Consider the following 24,019-nt stretch of genomic DNA (forward strand, 5'->3'; position numbering starts at 1 on the left):
CAAAGGGAGTAGTGTTTAGTCTTTATTTTGATCAGTCTCCATTGAAATAGTCTCTTCCTTTTGCTTCTATGACAGAACCTTCCTGGTTTACCTCCTGTTCGGTAGTGTTCCTTCTACCCTACTGTTGACCATCCTCTTCTGTCCATTCTGTAGGTGGTAGAGTTCCTTCTTTTGCCCCCTCCACACTTCTTCCCCCAAACACCTGTGTGTTGCAAGTCATCCCTCCTGTGTCTCCGTCACAGGCCTTCTTCCCTTCTGGTCCTTACCCGGCTCTTTAAAACCTGTTCTGGTCCCCCCTTGCTGGTTAAATAAGCTGCCATTCAAGGGCTTCACGTTATCGCCTGTGACTTAACACGAGCCTGATTACTGTGGTATGTGCTTTATATACAGTAACAGTTATTCTTCACAACAACCCTAGGGTTTAATTATCTCACTTTTCAACTGAGGAAACACCAGCTGAAAATAAGGTAAGTCATTTACCCAAGGCCACACAGCTAGTCCATGTGACCCCTGTAATTACTAGGAAAGATTGTTTCCACAAGCAAAACTGCCTTTTCCTCTGCTGTTCACCTTCCTAAAGCAGAGGCCCTTCACATGGTCCCAGTCTGCTCCCGGGCTTGCCTTTCTACAGCCTCCTTTCCCACTCCTCTCCTGAAGGCACTGTGGGCTCCAGTCAGGGAAGGAATAACTGCTCCTCCTGCAGTCCACACACTCCGCAGGCCCTGCCCTTTCCAGGCTGCTCCTCCCCTCGGGGCTGTACTCCACCTCTTACCTCTTCTTTCCAAAATTCTCATCTCCAGAGCATGAAAGAATCTTTTCTTTCTGTGAATTCCCATTTCTTCTAATCTGTGCTTATTTTATTGCATATTCTACCTTCTATGTTGTGTTACCAATAATTACAAATTATAAGTATCCTTTTGGGATACCTTCCCTACTAGATTACAGGCTCTTTGATGGTACAACTAGTGCCTGATAAAAATTTGTGTTTTCCATGATACCTCAATAGTTAAATTAAATTAAAAAAATACATTTATTTACCCGAAAGAGGTTTATTTATTTACCCGAAAGTTTATTTTTACAGCCCATTCCAAGAGCCTCTGTGCAAGTAAGGGGATTCTACTATTATATTGAGGAAGACGAACTTTCTAGATACGACCACAAGATGGCACAGTGACTGCAGCGTCCTGCTGTCTGTGAGGGTGGGCCAAGTCAAGAAAGAACAAGATGTTCTTGATTGCTGAATACTCTAGGGAAATACAAAAGAATTTTCAAATTTAAAGTATTCAATCAATTGCTAATTATTCACAAAAGTAATCAAGTAAGTTGGGCAGCTGTTTTCTTCCACAGATGCATTTGGCCTACAGAATGGAGAGTATCCCACCTTCCCTCTTCTCCTGTTCATTCAACAAATGTTTGAGTATCTCCTTTGTGTGTCCACTGTTCTAGATGTTAGGGATATAGAAATGGATAATAAAAGGCAATATGTCTGCTCTGATAGAGCTTATTCTGCAGCCTTCACTGGGACCCAACTGAAAATATTGGATATATACCCAAGAGGGGTTTTTTTTCTGTTTTTCTTACTCCTGAAGTCACTTTTCCCCCTCTCGTCTGGCATGGATTGATCCATAATTTTATATTATCCAGTTTAAAAAGCCAAAGAACACCAGCCATGATTTTCTGTGGCCTTCTTTCTACCTTACTTCTCTGTTACTCAATCAAAAATCATCTGTGTTCTCTTTACAGTTAAAGATGTTGAGGTTCAGAAAGGCCCAAAAGCATGTCCAGTATTCCATAGGAAAAATACATACTCAGGTCTCTATGTCATTCCTTACGTTATGATGAAGAGCAATGCCAGTGAAAAATTTTAAAACAAAATAAAACAAGCAAGTCCAGTGTTGTGGCAGGTACCTATGGATAAATTTGGCAGACACTGCATTGTTGCTAAAGGTAACTATTTGACATTGTGGACCTAATGTAAATTTACTTAGCTAAAATTACATTTACTAGTATTTAGAAACATTTCTTCTGCAAGGGATAAGCAAGGGTGTAAAAATATTACATGTATGATCATTTAGAAACCTCAAAAATCACACATTGCTTGTTTAAAAACAAAGAAAAGTTACTGTCTATTAGAGCAGCCCCTTTGTGGTATGAGTCTTAGCTGAGTACTAGTGTTTTTGCAATATTGGCTCCCCACCTCCTCCCTGTGCCTTTCCTTTATACCATTGGTTCTCAACCTTCCTAATGCCGGGTGACCCCCAACCATAAAATTATTTTCGTTGCTACTTCATAACTGTAATTTTGCTACTGTTATGAATCGTAATGTAAATATCTGATATGCTATATGTGTTTTCCGATTATCGTGACCCACAGGTTGAGAACCGCTGCTTTATACCTAATCCTTCCCCAGCCTGACTCTGCAAGATGGGATTCAGTTCCCCACCCCTCTTACCAACCAACCCTTGCTTCATTTTCAGGATTGAGGGTTGGGGATTAACTTGAGAGACGGAGTGAAAGAGACATTCACATTGCAGAATATACAGTGTGAAATTTTGTTGTGCTATGTACTTCAGTAGAGTATGTTTTTAAATTTGTAGCTGTTTTCTCTGATTTTTAGTAATCTTAATATTTTCATGGATGCATTATAATCTTTTACTACAGTTAAGCCTGTACGAGAAGGGTTCAGCCCATCCCTGGATAGTCAATAATCACATATTTCCCAAGTTACTATCCCATTCAACACGCAAAAATGACTTCTGGCTCCACATGGATTGGTTTTATTTTAGCTGTGATGTGAGATTATCTGTGAGCACCATAAAATTTCAGGTAGGCCCCATTTGGTCACAGAGCTGAGAACATCACAAGTATACTGCTGTACCAAAGTCTTCTTCACATAGAGTAGTCCCATTGTTTCTTCTTCAAAGATTGTTGGCTGTGATTTTGTATAAAAGCCTGTGCCAGGAAAAAAAAGAAAAAGAAAACAAAACAAAACTTATTTTTAAGTACACATTAGGCCATTTGGGGGCAGTACTTATTTCTGAGTAGCACACTAAATATAATAGCTATTCATTTTGAGCCCTCAGAACTATGCTAGTGATTTTATGTATATAACCTTGTTTATTCTTGCAGTAATGCAAGGTAAGTATGTATTCCCATTCTGCAGAGGAAAATGCTGATGAGAGGTCAAACTGTCCAAAGTTACACTGATAGTAGGGCCAGTCAGGCAGGATTCAAATTCAGTTCTTATTCCCAAAAAGCAAGTCCCTTGCCTGTTCCCCTGTAGATCTCAGCTCTGTTAAGTGATGTAAAGAGTTGTATTTTGAGGCCTTCTCTAAGTCAGAGTTTTATAGGAGCAGGGTAAAGACAACTGCCAGAACTATGCTGTTAAGATAATGAAACATCTCACCAAAGTTGGGGTGGCGGCACAAACCAGAGGATGTGCCCTGCAGTGGAGAAGGAGCTGCCCCAGGTCCTGGCTGAAGCTTCAAGAAAGAGGACCCCGAGGCCTCACATTGATGGGTTTAAGCCCCTTTTTGTTAATGACCTGTCGGCAAACACTGCAAAGGCCTGAGTTTATGATTGAGGAAGGTCAGATTTCTTTTAAAAAATGCAAACCTAAATAAAAATCAAAAGGCAGATCACTACTTCATTCTGCTCCATAAATCAACAAAGGTGCGCAGAGATGGGTTGTTTTCTGTAAAAACATGGCTGAAGATGGACATGGGGGAGCAAATGGTACAGGCACCTACATTTAGGATAATTTGTAAATAATCAGAATTATTGTAAATTTGTCAGACCTTGGTAATGTGATTCTCACAAGGCTCCTCTACCCGTCTCCAGTCTCATAGCTCCACTCTTCTCTCACTTTGGGGCTCCAAAAATAATAGATTGCCGGAAGTTGCCCAGATCCACCATACAATATCTGACTTCCTTTACCTAGAATATCTGCCCATGCTTGGCTAACACTTGTTCATTTGTTATCTTGGCTGGAGTGTTACTTTGGTGGTGGTGTTGTTTTTTGTTTTTTTGTTTTTAATCAATGTCAGGCCTACCAGTTAGCATGACACTTCTTTCTTGTTGAGGCTACCACTAATTAACATATTTAAAAGGTCTATATAGAGGCTGAATTGAGACACTTCAGTGGGTACGTCCTTTCGTATTTGATAAATGGAACTTATCTCAGAACTATTTATTTGCAGGTTTTAGTTCTAGTTAGAGTATATTCCTGAAGCCTTTAAATCATGTAGTATGATGTGCCAGTCTGTAAAGCAACAGGTGAACTGCACTGGCTTCCTCCAAGGGCGACAGCTGAGAATGTGGCTCTAAAAACTGCCCAAAGGATTTGAAAAGACATTTCTCCATAGAAGACATAAAAATGGCCACCAAGCACATGAAAAAATGATCAACATCACTAGTCATTAGAGAAATGCATATCAAAATCACAGTGAAATACCATTCCACACTCACTGGGGTGGCTATATTTTTTTTTAAGACAGACATTAGCAAGTGTTGACAAAGATAATCGAGAAATTAGAACCCTCACACATTAATGGTAAAAGTGTAGGTTGGTGCAGCTGCTATGGAGGACAGCTTGGCAGTTCCCCAAAAGGCTAACCAAAGTTACTATATAGCCCAGCAACTCCACTCCTACATATATACATACACGAGAAATAAAAACATATCAATACAAAAATTTGTGCACAAATTGTGCATAGCAGCGCTATTCATAATAGCCAAAATGTGGAAATAACCTAAATGTCCATCAACTAACAAAGAAAATATGTTATGTCCAAAATAAAAAAAATAAAAACTGCCCAGACATGTATCCTTTCTAGTAAAGGTTGAATGTTACTCTTACACGAAGCCCATATTCCTCTTTTTTTTCCCCCCCTCTAAATGGGAAGGAAAGATTTTAGTCATTTTGAGGCATTGCCCTTATAAAGAGTTTTAGTTTATCAGTTCACAGAAAGTTGTTTTTGGATTTTTTTGCAAAGTTAAGTAAATCCATATGAAGATTTGTTTTTCATCCTTATTAATTTTAAGTTTTTCTCAATATGAAAATGTTTCCTTTTATAATTTGAGTTTATAATTGATATTTAATAAATTGCACACATTTTAAGTGTACAATTTACCAATTTGTGTCATATGTCTATATTCCTGAAACCATAATTAGCATAGTAAATATATCCATCATTCCCAGACGTTTGCTCATGTGTTTTGTGAATGATCCCCCCCCGTCCCCAGATAACCACTGAGCTTCTTCCTGTCACTACAGATTAGTTTGCATTTCCTAGAATTTTATATAAATGGAATCATCCTATATAATAAAAGCCGTAATATGCAAATCGACCTAATGGCAGAACGACCTGTCACTATGATGCGCACTGACCACCAGGGGGCAGACACTCAATGCAGGAGCTTCCCCCTGGTGGTTAGTGTGCTCCCACAGGGAGAGTGCCACTCAGCCAGAAGCCGGGCTCACGGCTGGTGATCGCAGGGGCCTCTCCTGCCTAGGAGATGGTAAGGAGCAAGGGGCCCCGGACTGCAAGAGCCCCGGACTGCGAGAGGGATGTCTGACTGCCAGCTTAGTCCCGATCCAGCTTAGGACATCCTCTGAGGGGTCCCATACTGAGAGAGGGCACAGGCAAGGCTGAGGGACACCCCCCCACCCCCACCCCCCGATATCCCCCCACCCTCCCGTAGTGCACGAATCTCGTGTACCGGGCCTCTAATATAATATGTACTCTCTCTCTCTGTTTTTTGTGTGGGTTTTCTTGCTTGACTTTCTTTCATTCAAATTATTAATAGTTTATTATCTGATTCTACTACAGTTTATCCATTCACACATTGATGGACATTTGGGTTGTATTTAGTGTTTGACTATTGCAAATAAAACTGCTATGAATATTCACATACAAGTCTTTGTATAAGGTTTTCATATCTTGTGGGTAAATAATAGGTGTGAAATGGCTGTGTCATGTGATAGGCACATGTTTCACTTAAGAAACTGCCAAACTGTTTTTCTAAAGTGATTGTACCATTTTTACATTCTCATCTGTGGTATATGATTTCATTAGCCTTATATCTTCACCAGCACTTGATACCATCAGATGGTCAGTCTTCTTAATTTTAGTCATTCTGCTGGGTAGATAGTGGTATCTTACTGTGGTATTAATTTGCATTTCCCTAGTGATAATGATGTTGAGCACCTTTTCATGTGCTTATTTGCCATCCATTTATCTTAAGATGTCTATTCAAATATTTTGTCCACTCTTTAATTGGGTATTCTTATCATGGAGTTTTGGAAGTTCTTTACATATTCTGGATATAAGTTCTGTATCAGATATGTGCTTTGCAAAGATTTTCTTCTAGTGGCTTGTTTTTTTTAAATTATTATTTGTTTGTTTTTTCATTCTCTTAACATTGTTTTTTGAAGAGCAGTTTTAAATTTTAATGAAATTCATTTTATCAATTCGTTGTTTTATGGGTTGTGGTTTTAGTGTTGTAGCCAAGGACTTTTTGCTAACTCAATATGACAAGATTTTAGTCTGTGTTTTCTTCTAAAATTTTTATAATTTTAGTTTTACATTTGTGCTGTGAGTCACTTAGTGTTAAGTTTGTATATGATGTGAAGTATGGATCCAAGGTGTTTTTTTTTTTAATGGACAACAAACTTCTAGTACTGTTTATTGAGAAACCATTCTTTCTGGTAAAAACTTTTTCTAATTATAAAAGTAACACATTTATAAAATGTAGAAGGGTATAAAGCCTATATCTTGCTAATTTTTTATTTATTTATAACGTACCCAGGTTCATTTAAGTGTATTGGTGGGAGAGGGTAGTTCTAAGTATGTACTTTACAAAATTAGAATCATGGTATATTGTATGTTCTACGTTTTAAATTTTTACAATTATATTAGTGTTTTCCCATGTGATTTAATTAAATGCATATTTTTAATTGTTACATAGTTAATATACTTTACCCCTCTTATTAAGTGTTATCAATTTTTATTATTAAAACATACTTTAAACACACTTATACTTAAATCTTTGTTTCTTGTATATATATATTTTTTTTTTTTTTTTTGCTTTATTTTTAGAAATATATTATCAGGTCAACATACATGAACATTTAAGGCTTTGATTACAGATTTCCAAAGTGTATTCCGGAGACATTTCAACAGTTTATGTTCCCACCAGGAATAACTAAGAAATTTAAGTCTTTATGACAAGTTTTGTTTTTATAAAACCCTCCAGGATGCCCCTGGACACCCCTGTCTTGTCCTCCGAATAGCCTTCTAATCTTCCCTCCTGTCCCCAGGCCAAGTTCCTTGCTCCTCCATTTTTAACCAGATATGACCCTTTCACTTGGCACTGGCGAAGTTAAGCAGCCTCCTTGCATCCCTTGCCTGTTTTACCAAAAACTTACCAGGATGAATATACATCTCTCCTAGGTTTATAAAGAAATCCCTTTTCTTATCAAAAACCTCTCCCATTTTGCCTTGTCTCCCAGAATGCTCCATTTTCTTCTCTGTTTCTTTATCCTCAGCACAAAAGGGCTCACTTATCTTTTCCACCTGGCATCCTGAGTTCCCCTTTAGCCACCATCTTACCTTTTTTCTTCTGTTTCAGTTCAAGGCTCTTTGAGAGAATGCATCCTCTTGCTGGAAGTCATTTTCGTGTCACTCAACTAGGTGTCCTCATTTAGGTGTTTCTCCCTCTCTCCTGCCATTCTCTCACTCCCACCTATCCCATCCACAATGCTCTTTCTTGCTGAAGTTTGGTGTCGTCATGCCTAAGTGTTGAACTAAGGTTCTATAACTCTTAGCAGCTTTATCTGTTTTGTGGATTTGGCCACCTTTTTCATTCTTCTCCTTGAAGCTCTGTCTCTGCCGCCCCTCTTCCCTTTATTTTTTAAAAATATATTTTATTGATTTCAGAGAGGAAAGGAGATTGAGAGAGAGAGAGAGAGCATGCACCCTGACTTGGAATCGAACCTTGACGACCTGGTTCATAGGTCGACACTCAACCACTGAACCACACAGGCTGGGCTGCCCCTCCATACTTTATTTTTTTTTTTAATGTATTTTATTGATTTTTTACGGAGAGGAAGGGAGAGAGATAGAGAGCTAGAAACATCGATGAGAGAGAAACATCGATCAGCTGCCTCTTGCACATCTCCTACTGGGGATGTGCCCACAACCCAGGCACACGCCCTCAACCGGAATCGAACCTGGGACCTTTCAGTCCGCAGGCCGACGCTCTATCCACTGAGCCAAACCGGTTTTGGCCCCTCCATACTTTAAATGACCTGATTTCTTCCAACATGAGTTAGCTAGTAATTTGGTTTGAATCATTCTGTAGAGTAAGCTATACAACAACTACCTTTGTCTACCTTCCCCTTATCTCCTTTGTTAGGCATGTAAGTGGCCTTTCTTCTAGGAAATGCTTGTTTTGCTGGGTTTTGCCTCTGCTTTGGACTGACTACTCCAGCACCCACCTCATTTGAACAAACACTCCTGTTTCTCCTCCTCTTCCCTCTTTCTCACTCTCCCTCCTCCCCAAGTACTTGTTTTTAGTGCTTTTGACTCATTCATTATGTCTCAGTTGCCCCACTTTTCATCATTAGTACATGAGTGTACAATATCCTGGACATTTGGACTTCAGTGCACCTTTCTCATTTGAATTCCTACAATAGCTAAACCCTGAGCTACACTCCAGCCAGAGCATCACTGAGAATCTGTACTAATCTGCAATTTTAACTTACGATTTTCTATGACTAGCATGCCCCCCCCTTCCATCCCGCCCCCTCTTTCTTTATTGAATATTCTTCAAGGCAAAAATCACACAAAAAAATCCATAGTATTCTTTTCCTCTCCTAACCTTCTGTGGTACTTGTTTATACCATATAATATTGTTTTTTGCTATTGATTTTTCACTCTAATACTGCCTTATGGCAGCTTCTATTTTATTTAATAGTTATATTGCTTAACTTGACATTAGGTATCTATCCTACAGCCCCAACTAGCTTGTATGCCCCTAGAGAAGAGGGGCCTTGTCTGTTAGCATCCCCAGTAATTCACATTGGTGGTATAATAGGGGTGGTAATATTTATTACCTCACTGTCAGCTGTTTATCTTAATAAAGGGGTAGCCATGTATAACTGAGCATTGACTCTCTGGCCTAAGGAATGAAGCAGATGATTTCTGGGTAGAACACATGGCATTCCTTTCTCTCTTGGTCATTGCCCATCGAGGCAGGTTTTAACTACCTGCGCCAACAGAACGGAGCTGAGGGTAATCCAAAACTTCAAGTACTTCAGACTACATTTGGTTTTTCTTTGTGTGTTGCCGCCTGTGAATTTACTTTCCAACGAGTAATATTCTCATCATAAAAAGAATGTCCATGTCCTTATCTGCACTGTGGTTTGCACTCTTTCCTGGGAACAGATGGCCTGAGGGACACACTCCTCAGGCAGGACCTCTTCCTCGGCTGTTCTTGAAGATAAGAATCTACACCTCAAAAAGTTTTTCTGAAAACTGTGGTATAGAGAAAATAGTGATGTGTTTAGTATATAAATGAAGAAACTAGCAATTTTGAGAAATAGCAGTAGACTTGGATAAATATTTTACCAAATAAAAATATGAACAATTAGATAACTTAATTGTGATTGGTGAGAGGAGGGGAGATATATTAATCTGGGGATACTGATTTGTTTACTTTTCACTTTTAAAAGAATAAAAATAAGTGATAATGAATAAAAAACAATTTGGTTTATATGCCATTGACCAGATTGGGTCTGACTTTTGGAATTTCAAACTAACTCTTGTTTTCTTTTTAGGTTGCCTCTTGGTGCTGCTTTGGCCGTATTTGGCACCCAGAATGCTTCATTCTATCATGGTCTATTAATAAGGTTACCTTGCTAGAGTTTGGAGCAGGGGCTCAGGTAGGTGGCTTTTATCATTATATGGCATAGCTTTCAAAGTGATCAATCCAGTTTCTAAATAATCTGAGATAAAATATTAAAAGCTTTGAAAAGCATGCCACATAATAAGCATGCCACTTACTATTTTAAGGTCTGTCTATATGTATTATGCTCAGTAGGACTTCATTAATAGTTATGGTCTGATGGAAGGATTGGAATACTAACAAGGAGCAGTCTTCCTTACTCTGCACAAAATGCATAGCTGCTATAAGAGCTTAGTTATTCAGGTCCCCAAATAGCCCACAGATGAACTCTTGAGCTCTTCTTTGTCAGAATCCTGCTCAGAGTAATAGACTATCCCATGTTACCACTGTATCTCCTTCTGTCTGTTTAACTATAAGCAGGTGAGGAGGGAAGGTTAGCTCTGCTTGCTGGGATGGGGCAGGTGCTAGAACCTGGAACTCTGGATCAACAGCAGTTTGTTAGTCCTTGTTGGAAAGAGCACACGCACAGGCATCTAGATTTCCCAACCTGTAAATGCAGCTCAATGGCACAGAATCAAGGTGTAGCGATATTTGGAAATCAGGTACACATGGATTTCGCTTCAGGTAAGTCTGTCAGCAGGACCTCAGACACAGGATTGAGGTTTAGAGGCCAGGACCCTCAGCCCCAGGATGGGAAGACTGATTAACAACAAAGAGGGCTTGCCAAGTGCCAGAGGGTGGGCCCAAACTCTACCGACCACAGGCAGGACCCAGCCCTGGGGAAAAGAGAACGTAGGCTGAGAGCCTGGCAGGGCCTCAGAGTCTACATGAACAGAGCTTTATAATCAATAAAAAGTGCATTAATTAATCTGGCCAGAACTCTCTAATTACAGCATTCTCTGGAGATTAAGTGTTAAAATCAAGTTAGCATAACTTTTTTTGGTCATTTGTATCTTATAAATACTTTTTAAATATATGAAAAGATGTTAATGGTTTTTTAGTGTTTCAAGTTACAGATTTTTTCTACTTCATTGTAGTTTTTAAACTTGTTTTTAACAAAGCTGTTTCTTTGGAAGCTAGGAAGAGAAAAATAATTCATTACTTTTACTTAGTCAACTACATTTACATAGATTTTCTCTTTTGGTCTCTCTCGTCTCTGTAAAGATCTTCTCTGATATTTTCGACATCCTCATCACATTTTAATTTCACATGAAGAACATCCTCTTTAAAGATTTTTAATTTTACTTTGCTCCTTTTTCCTTCCCATAAAACTTCATTGGCTATTTCCAAATGGTAAATTATTATCAGTACAGGTGCTATGTGCTTAAGGAACAATATGAAAACACAAATGTTCCAAAAAATGCCGGCCAGCTGAGGGCTGCTGGGGTGTACCTGTCAGGATGCCTGCAGGCCTCTGAGCAGCACATGCTCGTCTCCCTAGTTTTCCACACCTACTGACAGAAACAGGACAGACTCCCTGGTGGTTCTGATGCGCCCCTGAGTTTCCACCCCTCTGTCAAAACAGTTTCATTCTGTGGGGGTTGTCTTCTGACTTGCATTAAACCAATTTGAGATTCCAGGAACCCCAAAGCATGTTTACCTGCTTGTTTTGATTCCTGAAATTCTTTTAAGGGACTATAGTTATGTTCAACATATATTTATCAAATGTCTACTGCATGCCAGGGCCCTGACCAGGTGCTAGGGATGTAAGGATGAATAAATAGTCTCTCTGTGAATTTATGGTCCTGCAGGAGAGACAAGGAATTTCAAGAAGAGCTTTATAGTCCATATTTTAGGGGGTAAAAGGCTCAGAGAGGTAAAGTTCTAAAGTTCATTCTTGCTCAAGTAAAATTGGTGAAGAAGCATAATTATCAATTCTCTTCTAATTGTGACAGCCGGGGGAGTGCATGGGTCCTCTGTAGGTGGAGCAGGGAGTAGCCACTCCTGACTTGACAATTTTGCCTAGATCTGATCTATTTACCTTCAGTTCTGTGGAAATAAAGAGAAGTGGTTGTTTCCACAGTGGTTTTGTCCTGGACAGCCACATGGGCATAACTCAGAGTCACGGCATGTATGGAGCCTTCCTGGGATGTGGGTTCTGCTTTAATTAGATTGATTAGTGCTGCTCAAGATTTTGCACACTTAACTACATTCATACCTTGTTGTGTACCATACCACAAACCTCTATTTAAAGTGCACTTTTCTTTGGGATGGCTTAAAACTAATTCTCTGCATGAGCTTTTATTATTAAGGAAAACCTTCTTTCCTCATCACTGTCTTAATGTGTATAATTTCTGCCTTTTCATTTGAATTTATAGACAGATTCAGTATGAGTGCTTGGGGAGTTCAAACAGGAAGCCTGGATTATACTGTATTTGTAATTTTAATAGCATTAGACAGTTAACCAAAATGAATGGAGGCATGTCCTCCAAGTGTTTAGGGTCCTTCAGTGTGAACATTATTATACTTGGTGCTAAGCATTTTTATGGTAGCCCCAGGAATTTAAGGGGTCAGTGGTACTAAAAATAAAAACAACTCTTTGCAACTTGGTAACTATGAAATTTTCAGATTGAGCTGACTTGTGAGCTACTTACTTTATAATCCTAACCAGAGCACTAATATTTTGAAAATGCTTTATACCAGAAAAAGGGAAAAAGCACAAAAAACAAACAAACAGGGAAAACTTCTAAAAAATGCTGTAAGTTTTCATTAAGCAATCTTACTTTGTATAAAGATATAATTGTGATTTATTGCTCTCTAAGACATCATTGCTTTCCTTTTGCACTATTCCTCTTTCATTTCCTGTTTGCAAATACTAATTGCCCTATTTGAAGTAAATGAAAACACCTCTGGTATACCACTCATCTGTATTTTTTAGTTTTTAATTTTGATAAAAATATACAACCAAAGGGGACAAAATTCCCCCACATAGTAGTTAAAATGAAATGCTAACTTCTAAATTATGGATCATTAAAAGAGCGTTTCTAAAAGAGAAGGAAACTTTTTAACCTAAACATTTTTGCTCCATAAAATAATTAACCAAGGAAAATATTTCTGAATTGGAAGATAAAATTTATTTGATCTTCATCATCAGAGCGTCTAGTCATTCTCTTTGGGTATTCTAGAACAGCGGTCGCCAACCAGTGGTACTGGTGGTCCGTGAGGTCCAAAAGGTTGGTGACCGCTGGTTTAAGGAAACCGAAAAGAAAATAAACAGCCATACTTAGGTTTAAGATGGCCGAAAAAGGAACATCCTGATTTACAGAGAAGAGAACTGACGTTGGATTTTGTTGGTTCTGCTTTGGAATTCACTGACTTTTTCCTGTTGGTTCTTAAAATCAAATACTAATGCTATTTTCCTTCACTTCTCTACTTGCTTTTTATTTATATTTAGATATAAGACTCTCTAAATATCCATTAAGGTGCCCTGACTGGTATGGCCCAGTAGTTAGAGTGTTGGCCCTCGCATGGAAGGGTATTGGGTTTGATTCCTGATCAAGGGCAGGTACCTGGGTTTCAGGTTCAACCTGGTCGGGGTAGTGCAGGAGGCAGCCAATTGATGTGTCTCTATCACATTGATCTTTCTTTCTCCTTCTCTCACCCCCTCCCTCCCTCTCTTCCACTTTCTCTAAAAAGCAATGGAAAAAATATCCTCAGGTGAGGATTAAAATATAAGTATAAGTATATATATATATTTAGAGAGAGAGAGAGAGAGAGAGAGAGAGAGAGTCAGTTAACACGTTAAGCGCCCAGTCACCGGTGACTGACACTGTACTTTCTGTCCGGAAGACAAAACAGGCTGGGCGCTTAACGTGTTAAGGCTAAATTTTAATGGTAAATTTCAAAAGGGTTGTCCTAGAACTGCATTTTCATGAATTCCTCAAAAGTTGAAAACATCAAATACAGCAATTCAAAGAAGACATCTTGTTTTTAATTAATTTAGTTAACTATGACATCTACTATAGGAAACTAAGTGCTGAATTTTCAATATTCCAGGTATTTGGGTACCTACATCCAACTTTGGCGGGTCAGGTACCAGACCCAGCTCTCTGCTATGTCTCCTGCTTTGCAGTGGGCACTCCTTCTTTCTCTTCTCCTCTTGAGACATCAGCAGCCCCATCTAACCATCCAGCCATCCTTCATCTCCATAGCAGGCACAGATACAGACACTAGGCATGTTTTCACTTTAGAAACTTTTATTAGGAATGAGAACTGAATTGATATTATCTACTTTAACCAATTGATTCCTTAGCAATAAGAAGGCTTGTTTTCTGAAACAAAAGTATTTTAGACAGCTCTTATTATAATTGCTATTGTTTTCATCTAAGACATTACAAAGCTTAGGCATTTAGCATGTTGAACCAAATTGCATTTATGCTTTTTGGGGTTTTCTTTACTTGAACATAGATGTGTATCTTCTGTCCTATGTCTGCTATAGTGCCTGAGCAAGGCTATATTTCATTTTGTTGCTGGTAAGCACTTGCCCTCCTTTAATTATTTGCATTAATTCACCAGAAATTTTACTTTTATGAGAAATAGCAGTGAATAAAACTGACTCAGCTCCTGCCCCAATGCTACCTACAGTCTGTTTTTAAATTGATCTAAGATGTTTTATAGTTGCAAGATATCTTTTTTCCATTTATTCTTTAATTGATTTTACAGTCCTACAAAAAACTGAATGCTGTAAAAAAATTTCCACATTATTATACAGGTTCAAAAAGAATATTCTGTTATTTTTATGTATGCTGTTGCCTTTACTTCAAAAATTGACTATCTTCAATTATTTTATCTTGTTAATTTATTTCACATTATTTAAAGCTCTATTGTGTCTTATATATGTAAATTAAAGTATTAACTACTGGTAAGTTTTTTTTTGCTACCTACCTATTTATAAGAAAAACATGTTTCAAGCAAATGTTGATATTTTCTGAATTGTTTACTAATAGTGCCTTATGATTAGCATAAAGGAGAATAAAGCTTTGATTATGGATGATATTTGCCCTTAATTAGCGAAGTATATGTTTGCCTTTTAACTTAAATATGAAAGAATTATTGATGCAGGTAAGTATAAAAAAAATCACAGCAGAACTGTGACATTTTAAATATAGAAACAGTTTCAATACAGGTCTCTTCCTTTGCCAGCATCCTAATAGGAATTCGTTTTAGTAGACCCTTGAAGTATGATTCATGTTTGCTTGTTCTTTTTCTGTGAGTCACTATTTTAAAATGTAAAACATGGGAGATAAACCTGTATGCACACAATATCCCCTTTAATTATTATTGTTATGTATACGAAGTTGCCCTAAGAAAAAATGTCAGCAAAAGCTAAAAGGGTTTTCTGAAGTGCTATTTCATCGTAGGGTGATTTGAAATGGTTATATGTACAGATTCTACCTTTCTTTCACAATTCTTCAGATCAAGGCTAAAATGAACTTTAATAATTTGAGAAGCATAGTAACCAATGCTTGATATGTAAAAAAGACAAAACAGAAGTACGAATTTTGTTGCACATTTTTTATAATATTAGTCACTATTTGCCTTTTTAAATATTTTTTAATCCTATACAAGAGAATACACAAATAATTTTAGTTGACATTTTAGTTGTAGTATTGCATTAATGCAAATTGTATTTTTTTATGTTTATTATACCAGGCCAAGTAATAATGAACCCTAACCAGCTCTTGGTTTCTTTTGTTTGGGGAAATAATTAGCAGTCCTTTGAAATTATTTGGCCACTCATAAGAACTCAAAATGGTTAGGTTGAATTTAGAGAAATCACTGTGATATTGGAATTATGTTTTATGATAAAATAAATTATTTCACTTCAGACTGTAAAATATGTAGTGGGGGTAATTTAGACATGTAATATTTTAAATCAAGATGCATAATTTTAAACTATATTGAAATACTTCAACTCAAAAGGACTTTTATAAATGCCAATGAATAATAAGCATAAATAAAATTTTTATGAATGTATTTGAGATAGCAGTAAAATTTATATTGTTTGGGGAAAAAGAATATATAATTTGTTGTTTACTAGTCATCTTTGGTTTTAGATCTTTTCCTACCCATTAAACAATTATACTAGTTATTATTTTAACTGATACTTAAATTATTTAAATTTCACTTTGCAAACTGTCTTTACTAAAAGGAGCCTTTTAAATCTTAAATTTATTTCTCTGTGGGGATCATATTGGCAGCTCTGATAGAGAAAATAGGCACTACCCCCCATTCTTGTTTTTTTAAGTGTAATGACAGGATTTATCTACTTTCAAATTGGTTTGCCAACCTGCTCTTAGAATGCAGTAGAATAAGAGTGAAATGGGAGTTTTAGTGCATAAGCCCCTCCTTGACCACATATGCTTAACCACGTATACGCTGTCAAGATGTTCAGCTTCTCTGGGCCTCTCACCTTAAAATGGCAGTGATGATAAATGTGTCCGCCTCTCAGATCCATTGAATTCCAGGGCGGTAATAGAGATGGAAATGCTGTACACTTGTAAGGTATTTATATTGTTAAAATATCATACTACATAAAACAGACTCATATTCTTAATTACCCTGCCAAAAACTCAGTATGTGCCCTGGGCAAGTAAGTATTTACAAAGTTAATTTTATTATTTTCCAGTTTTGATGTGCAGAATTCAGCTCTTCCATTTATGCATGTCCTGTGCTTTACAAAAGAATGAAGCTTTTGCTTTAACTTTTTAAATACCTTTTATTAGTCTAAATTTTTATTTTTCTTCACTGTTAAACCATGAGAATAATGCTGCTTTCAAATATACTCTTAGAATTTTTATAATGATGCTTGAATGTCCTCTATTAAATATTTTATTTACACATCTTCAAATTCTTAAAATACGTGAAAATTTTGATGTCAGGGGGAATTAGTTAGATTTGTGTTTAGAACATTAAGTAAAGTTATTTTCATTTATTCTGTCATTTGGTGAATTCTTTTCTTATTGTATCTATCTATTTGATTTATATTATCCCTCTAAAGTTCTTGTAATCATGATTCTGAATGTTTATCTCTAAGATACCCAATTTACTTTAGCTCTCTGGGCCCTGTATTCTCTATTATAATTGTAGTTTTTCACACTTACTTGTACAATAAAAAAATCACTTAACAGGTTTTTTTCTATACATGGTCTTAGTCTCCTGAAGATCATGCTACTAATAGGCATTTTAAAGATATTTCAAGATGTTTAACAATGTACTCTTCAAACCAAATGATGCTTTCTTCCTGGCATTCCCTTCTCCTACAGCAAACCTATATTTAACTTCCCTTGCATGCTTTTGAAATCTGAAGAGCACAGAGTTATTGCTACATTTCAGCAATCTTTGCAGCATTAGGAGAGATAAATTGTCAGGTATTGCAGGTAACAAGCCCAATTGCACAAGCGTGTGCAGTGTGGGCATGTGAGGTGCTCCCATTAGGAGACTGCTGTTCTTTGATGATGTTCCACATGCGCTCTCTCCAAGAGAGAACTGAGTTTGTCTCTTCCATAATATTAAGCTTAATGAAATTTTGATTACAAATAGTAGCTCTAATACCCATTTCTCTCAGTAGGCAAGTTAGATTTTAAAAGTTAAATTTGGGAAAGAAATGGGGAGTCATTCAGCATCACAAAATGCCACTTATATAGGTAATACTATTTTATTTTTTGTTTCTGCATTCTGTAAATGTGCTTAGAACTAATAAATTTGCAACTGGTAAAAATTAATGCATGACTTGTCAGCAGAGTATGGAATGTAAGCATGTGCCATGAAATTGCAATTCTTCTATTCTTTATTTTCCATCATTTATATGCTGGTTCCACTTAGAGTGTAGTCCATTCTTATTTTTTGTTTCATAGATTGGCCAAAATGGGAAGGACTGGATTCCGCTCTCTTCCACGAAGAGTCAGTGGGACTGGCTAAGATCAAGGTCTGAGGCTTTTTTCCATCTGTCATCAGGTATGCATTGAACAAAAATCCCTGTAGTTCTGTGCATGTACCTTTAAAGTAATTGATTGATATGCATATTATGAATGTATACTTTTATTTGATGTTGAGTTCACAGCCTTGTATTTATTCTGAAGTTTTAAATGCATCAATAACTTATTTGAGTTTTGTAATATATTGAGATAAAAAGATATTATTAGCCATGAAAAAATTTCAGCTGGTCTTAGAAAAGTGTAATATTTGAAATCTGCAGTTCTTCATTGCTCAGTATGTACATCCAAAGATAACAATTCATTTGTTACTCCATGTTGAGTATCGCCAATTTTAATATAATCAGATGCTTTTGTATATTGTTTAATGGTGTACTTTGTATAATTTTTTCAATAACTTAGAAGTTATCATTTTTCTCAACTGGAATTCTCAGCCCATTATGTTTGGATCTCATAACACACTGACAGATATGACCAGTCTTTGAAATATTTTCAGATATTAGTTATATAACAGGGATTTAGATTCTTTGCATTCTGTGTTGATTTTACAGTTGAAAAATGTATTAGCTTGTTTCCTACAATGTTCTAAATAAGGGCATAAAAGCATCGTGATATGAAATCAAATAGTCAAAATTGCTCTTTTTTCCTGCCTGGGAGAGTGCTTTATACCAATTTACAGTGTCATTACTGGTTACAGAAGAATAACTCTAAATATTTCTGAGTGAGGCAGAGAAGGTGTCTCCTGAATAAGAATGTATAGAAAAAGAACAAGTCCTTGAGATTCCAAACCTGATCTTAAATCAGAGGGCACATACTGCATTAGCATTAGTAACATCAGTTGTATTATTGTGTTCATGTCACTTTTAAACCGCAGTGGAGACTTACACAGTCTGAACAGCATAAAGAAAGGCCTTGCCTGTGTCTACCTACTGATGAAGAAAGGATGCATGAACCAAATACTGATAAACTTACCCACACGCTTTACATTTTAATCACCAAGTAATTACTCTATTTTGCCTGTTTAGTGCAGTGGTCGGCAAACCGCGGCTCACGAGCCACATGCGGCTCTTTGGCCCCGTGGCATGGGCCACGAAGTTTCAATTGCACTGTACGTGCGCACCCGCACATGGTATTTTGTGGAAGAGCCACACTCAAGGGGCCAGTTTGCCGACCACTGGTTTAGTGACACCTCTACATTAAAATACAATAGGGTCTATTGTAGTATACACTTAATTTTACAAAAATGCAGGTTAAATTTAGAGCCCCTGCAAAAATATTACTGGAATCTGTGAAGGTCAGTGTCATACCTCTAGGTTGTGAAGACAAGTGTCAGTCTCATGCCAAAGACAAGTGATGTGAAGAAACTGATTTTCTTTTTTTTTTCTGAATATGTAATAAGATAAAAAAAAAATCCGATTAGTATTTGACTGCAGTCATTTGGCCACATTCAGTTTTCAGTTTAAAAATCAGATCCTTTTTAAAGAGGTTATAGTTATTATTTCTGTGTCTCTCTTTTTTAAAATTTATTTTTTATTATCAAAAATATTTCAGATGTCCTCTTCCCCCATTAACCCCTCTCCACCCCATTCCCACTTCCCTCACCCCCCACCCCCAGTCTTTACCTCACTATCATTTATGTGTCTCTTAAAAGTATATTGCTAAACTAGCATTCATGAACTTTGAGGAATCATTGAATTCTTTTATGCCAATTGAATCTTTGGGGGTTGGTTTCTTACTCTGAGAAATACAGTTGAAATTATTAACTCTCTCTTGTCCATAAATTTTCAAAGGTTTCAGTGAGTTTATAAAATTTTTGCTTAAGTAGACATACTCTTTGTCATAAAATATGTTCATTTCATTCTTTCTCAAAGCACCGATAATGAATTGGAACTCTGACACATGTTTTTACAACCTGAAACACCTTCATAATGATGCATCCTTGCACAGGTATTATGCTCTAAGCCAAAAGTCCCACTGGTGTGCTGCACACAGGTTACAGGTGTGTCAAAGACTGACCCCTCCGCTCTTAGGAAAGCCTGATGACTCTAGTTCAGTCTGCCCAATGAATAGAATCATTTTCTATGATGTGAAAAATGAAAAAACGGTGAGGAAAATCACTTCAACCGAATCCTTCTTCCCTCCAAATGACAAGGAGCCATGGTCCTCACCTAATATAACATCAAAAGACTTTTCCTTGGGGAGGGTGGGGGTAAAGGGGAAAGTTCAACCAAAGAACTTGTGTGCATGCATATAAGCATAACCAATGGACACAGACACCAGTTAAATGCAAAAAAAAAATAAAAAGGCTTTTCCATGTCAAGAATGCACATTTGTTATGAAGATAAGTCATTTCTACTCTTGACTCAGAAATTCCTCTGCGTGTGATGACACTGGTATAAAGAGTAAATTTTCACTTTGGGTGATGCATTCAACTCTTTCAGGCCTCTGGTGTCTGTGCATTAAGTACATCTTTCATGGACTAAATGTTTCACAAGGTGCCTAAAAGAGTTTTCAGTTGCTTATTTATATTTTATTTTCCTGTAATAAAGAATGTGACTAGAGCCAACTTGTAAAAATTAAAATAATTTTGACATTAAAATATTTGTGGAAACATTTTTATGTTCTCAGTCAGATTTATGTTCTCTAGTACCTTGTAAAATTTGAAGCTTAATAAAGCCACTTTTAGTGTCATGTTTTTTTGTTGTTTTTTCATAATTCACAGTTCTGTTTATTCTGTGATGGCATAAAAGTCACAAACAAGACACTAAAAACAAGGAAAGCTATAAACACCACCAATGGAGGGATATCATTGGGAAGAGACTGAAGTGCCTTGTAGATTAGTGTCATGTTTTGATGCTTCCTCAGAGCTTCTGAAATCGCGACTGCTTTCCCTAAGTACAACGTTTATCAGGTGGAATTTCAAGAGATGTATGAACTGTTCATTCTGAGCAATGCATTAATATGTATTTTGACAAATATAAAGAAACCCACAGATATTACATTAGACCAGCTGAATCCATTTTATGGTTTCTTTCTTAATTCAAAAGCATCACATAGCAAATAAAAAATTTTTAATTAAATTTAGTTACAAACTAGTTGTTTCTTATTTTTTTTTCCAGTCCCTTTTTGCTTTCTTTTACGACCACATGAAACTTGAGAAGCCACCTAAAGCTAAATCATTTAGTGGAGTTGGGCAGTTCCCAAGTGTCCAACAAGAAGGCCTGGTTTAGGCTGCGATGGCCACTGTCATTCCTGGTGATTTGTCAGAAGTAAGAGATACCCAGAAAGTCCCTTCAGGGAAACGTAAGCGTGGTGAAACCAAACCAAGAAAAAACTTTCCTTGCCAACTGTGTGACAAGGCCTTTAACAGTGTTGAGAAATTAAAGGTTCACTCCTACTCTCACACAGGAGAGAGGCCCTACAAGTGCATACAACAAGACTGCACCAAGGCCTTTGTTTCTAAGTACAAATTACAAAGGTATTAAACTCTATTTGTCTTTCAGATTATATTTGCTATGATGTTGGCCATGTGAAGCCAGTGTAAACGTATATATTTGTATATACATTTTTTAGCTGATTTGCAGAGAGGAAATGTTAAGTAGATTAGACGTTGGCTAGTTTTAGTATTCTAAATCACATATTTTTATGTGTTAGTGTCTTTGGATTTTTTAAAAGTGAAATGCTTAATGAGAATAGAATTTCCATTTGTACAAAGAAATTACAAGAAAAGGTCTGGACGTTTACGTGAGTATATTCAGTCTTATTCATTTGCTTTTGTAATAATAGCTAAAAACCAGCCAGTGAAAACTAAAGTGGCAACTTAAATGACTCAAGTTTTGCAATATTTAGGTATATTAACTACCCTTGTAGTACATACTAAATTTAAAAGTGTCCATTATTAGAGAAATTCTGTTTTAGCATAGCAGTTTAGCTTCCATTTGAAAAGTGAATACGTACCATTTTTGTCATGATACTTACAGAATATGTCTGTATTTAAAGGCACATGGCTACTCATTCTCCTGAGAAAACCCACAAGTGTAATTATTGTGAGAAAATGTTTCACCGCAAAGATCACCTGAAGAATCACCTACATACACATGACCCTAACAAAGAGACATTTAAGTGTGAAGAATGTGGGAAGAACTACAACACCAAGCTTGGATTCAAACGTCACTTGGCCTTGCATGCTGCAACAAGTGGTGACCTCACTTGCAAGGTTTGTTTGCAGACTTTTGAAAGCACAGGAGTGCTGCTGGAGCACCTTAAATCTCATGCAGGCAAGTCGTCTGGCGGGATTAAAGAAAAAAAGCACCAGTGCGAGCATTGTGACCGCCGATTCTACACCCGGAAAGATGTCCGGAGACATATGGTGGTGCACACTGGAAGAAAGGACTTCCTCTGTCAGTATTGTGCACAGAGATTTGGCCGAAAGGATCACCTGACTCGACATATGAAGAAGAGTCACAACCAAGAACTTCTGAAGGTCAAAACAGAACCAGTGGATTTTCTGGATCCATTTACCTGTAATGTTTCTGTGCCTATAAAAGATGAGCTCCTTCCGGTGATGTCCTTACCTTCCAGTGAACTGTTATCAAAGCCATTCACAAACACTTTGCAGTTAAACCTCTATAACACTCCATTTCAGTCCATGCAGAGCTCGGGATCTGCCCACCAAATGATCACAACTTTACCTTTGGGAATGACATGCCCAATAGATATGGATGCTGTTCATCCTTCTCACCACCTTTCCTTCAAATACCCATTCAGTTCTACCTCATATGCAATTTCTATTCCTGAAAAAGAACAGCCATTAAAGGGGGAAATTGAGAGTTATCTGATGGAGCTACAAGGTGGCGTGCCCTCTTCATCCCAGGATTCTCAAGCATCGTCATCTAAACTAGGGTTAGATTCTCAGATTGGGTCTCTTGATGATGGTGCAGGGGACCTCTCCCTGTCAAAAAGCTCTATTTCCATCAGTGACCCCCTAAACACACCAGCATTGGATTTTTCTCAGTTGTTTAATTTCATACCATTAAATGGCCCTCCCTATAATCCGATATCAGTGGGGAGCCTTGGAATGAGCTATTCCCAAGAAGAAGCACATTCTTCTATGTCTCAGCTCCCCTCACAGACACAGGATCTTCAGGATCCTGCAAACACTATAGGTCTTGGATCTCTGCACTCACTGTCAGCAGCTTTCACCAGTAGTTTAAGCACAAGCACCACCCTACCACGTTTCCATCAGGCTTTTCAGTAGGACTCTAGGACGTGGATTTATTACAGAAATGTATGTGTAGCCCTGCCTTAGATGACTTTTTATTTTAGTGCCTACTTTTAGACAGTATAAAAGTTTCTGCTTTTGTATAGTACCAATTTTTATTAAGCCAGTATAAAATAGAAACTAGCTTTGGAACCATTGGTGTCCAGTTATGTTTACCTGGGTATTTCATCCTAATTCACTGCCAATTGTCATATTTTAAGGTTATTTTTCATATAGGAAAGCCATTATTAGTAGTAAAGTCTTACAAATCCCACACTCAAATTACTTTTTCATCTTAGAATTTTTTTCCATTACTAATGGCTCTGCCTTTTGACATTTGGCTCATTAAAAAATTTTGCAAGAGAATGTAAATTTTCTAAAATGTATATGAATAACCCAAGAGTTTTTTAAATCTTTACTAGCTTCTAAATGGATTCATAAATCAAATGTTTCAAATGAATTAAGAATCCAGTTTGGGGAGATAACTAGTATTTCTTAGATATACAATAAATTCAGGTCAGTATATTTTGAAGACTTGCTATTGTCTAGCTCAAATATTTGCTGTCTTTATTGTTCACATATAAAGAAAACAAAACCTAAACACAAAGCACCAGTATTTATAGCAAAAAGAGATTCCTATTAAGGTGACACAGCACTCCATGTTACTTAATAGTTGGCCTTAAATTAGTACACAGGATATTTTGCCACATTTTAAACTGCTTAACTTGCTCTCTTTCCATTTAATACTAACGTATATGGCATCGGAGTCTTCAAAGTCAGTATATATAGACAGCTCTTTTTGATATTTTCCACCTTTCAAGGCCAAAGGGTGGGTCAAGTGCAGCCAGCAATTTTATTTTCATTGTTAGTCCACAGTTAGTCCAGAACCTAGAACCATTGTGGAACACAGGTATTA

At 37.1% G+C, this 24,019-nt stretch overlaps 1 protein-coding gene across 1 annotated transcript; it reads left to right on the forward strand.

The window, feature by feature from the left end:
- Positions 1–9,862: 9,862 nt before the first annotated feature.
- On the forward strand, positions 9,863–23,363 carry PLAG1 (PLAG1 zinc finger). Its single transcript, XM_070392039.1, has 4 exons — positions 9,863–9,946; positions 17,766–17,865; positions 20,963–21,321; positions 21,843–23,363. Exons 3-4 carry the CDS (start codon positions 21,080–21,082, stop codon positions 23,098–23,100), a joined length of 1,500 nt encoding a protein of 499 aa, XP_070248140.1. The 5' UTR covers positions 9,863–9,946; positions 17,766–17,865; positions 20,963–21,079; the 3' UTR covers positions 23,101–23,363.
- The last annotated feature ends 656 nt before the right edge of the window (positions 23,364–24,019 follow it).

This window comes from Myotis yumanensis, unplaced genomic scaffold (genome assembly GCF_028538775.1).
Source record: "Myotis yumanensis isolate MYYU_CA2020_CCGP unplaced genomic scaffold, mMyoYum1.0.hap1 SCAF_15, whole genome shotgun sequence".
Classification (NCBI taxonomy): domain Eukaryota; kingdom Metazoa; phylum Chordata; class Mammalia; order Chiroptera; family Vespertilionidae; genus Myotis; species Myotis yumanensis.

What these genes read in the sequence shown, in the direction of transcription:
- PLAG1 (XM_070392039.1), top strand. Translation starts at nt 21,080, where the DNA reads ATGGCCACTGTCATTCCTGGTGATTTGTCAGAAGTAAGAGATACCCAG. An exon ending in TCTAAGTACAAATTACAAAG is followed by an intron (nt 21,322 to 21,842) that starts GTATTAAACTCT and finishes CTGTATTTAAAG; the next exon opens with GCACATGGCTACTCATTCTC.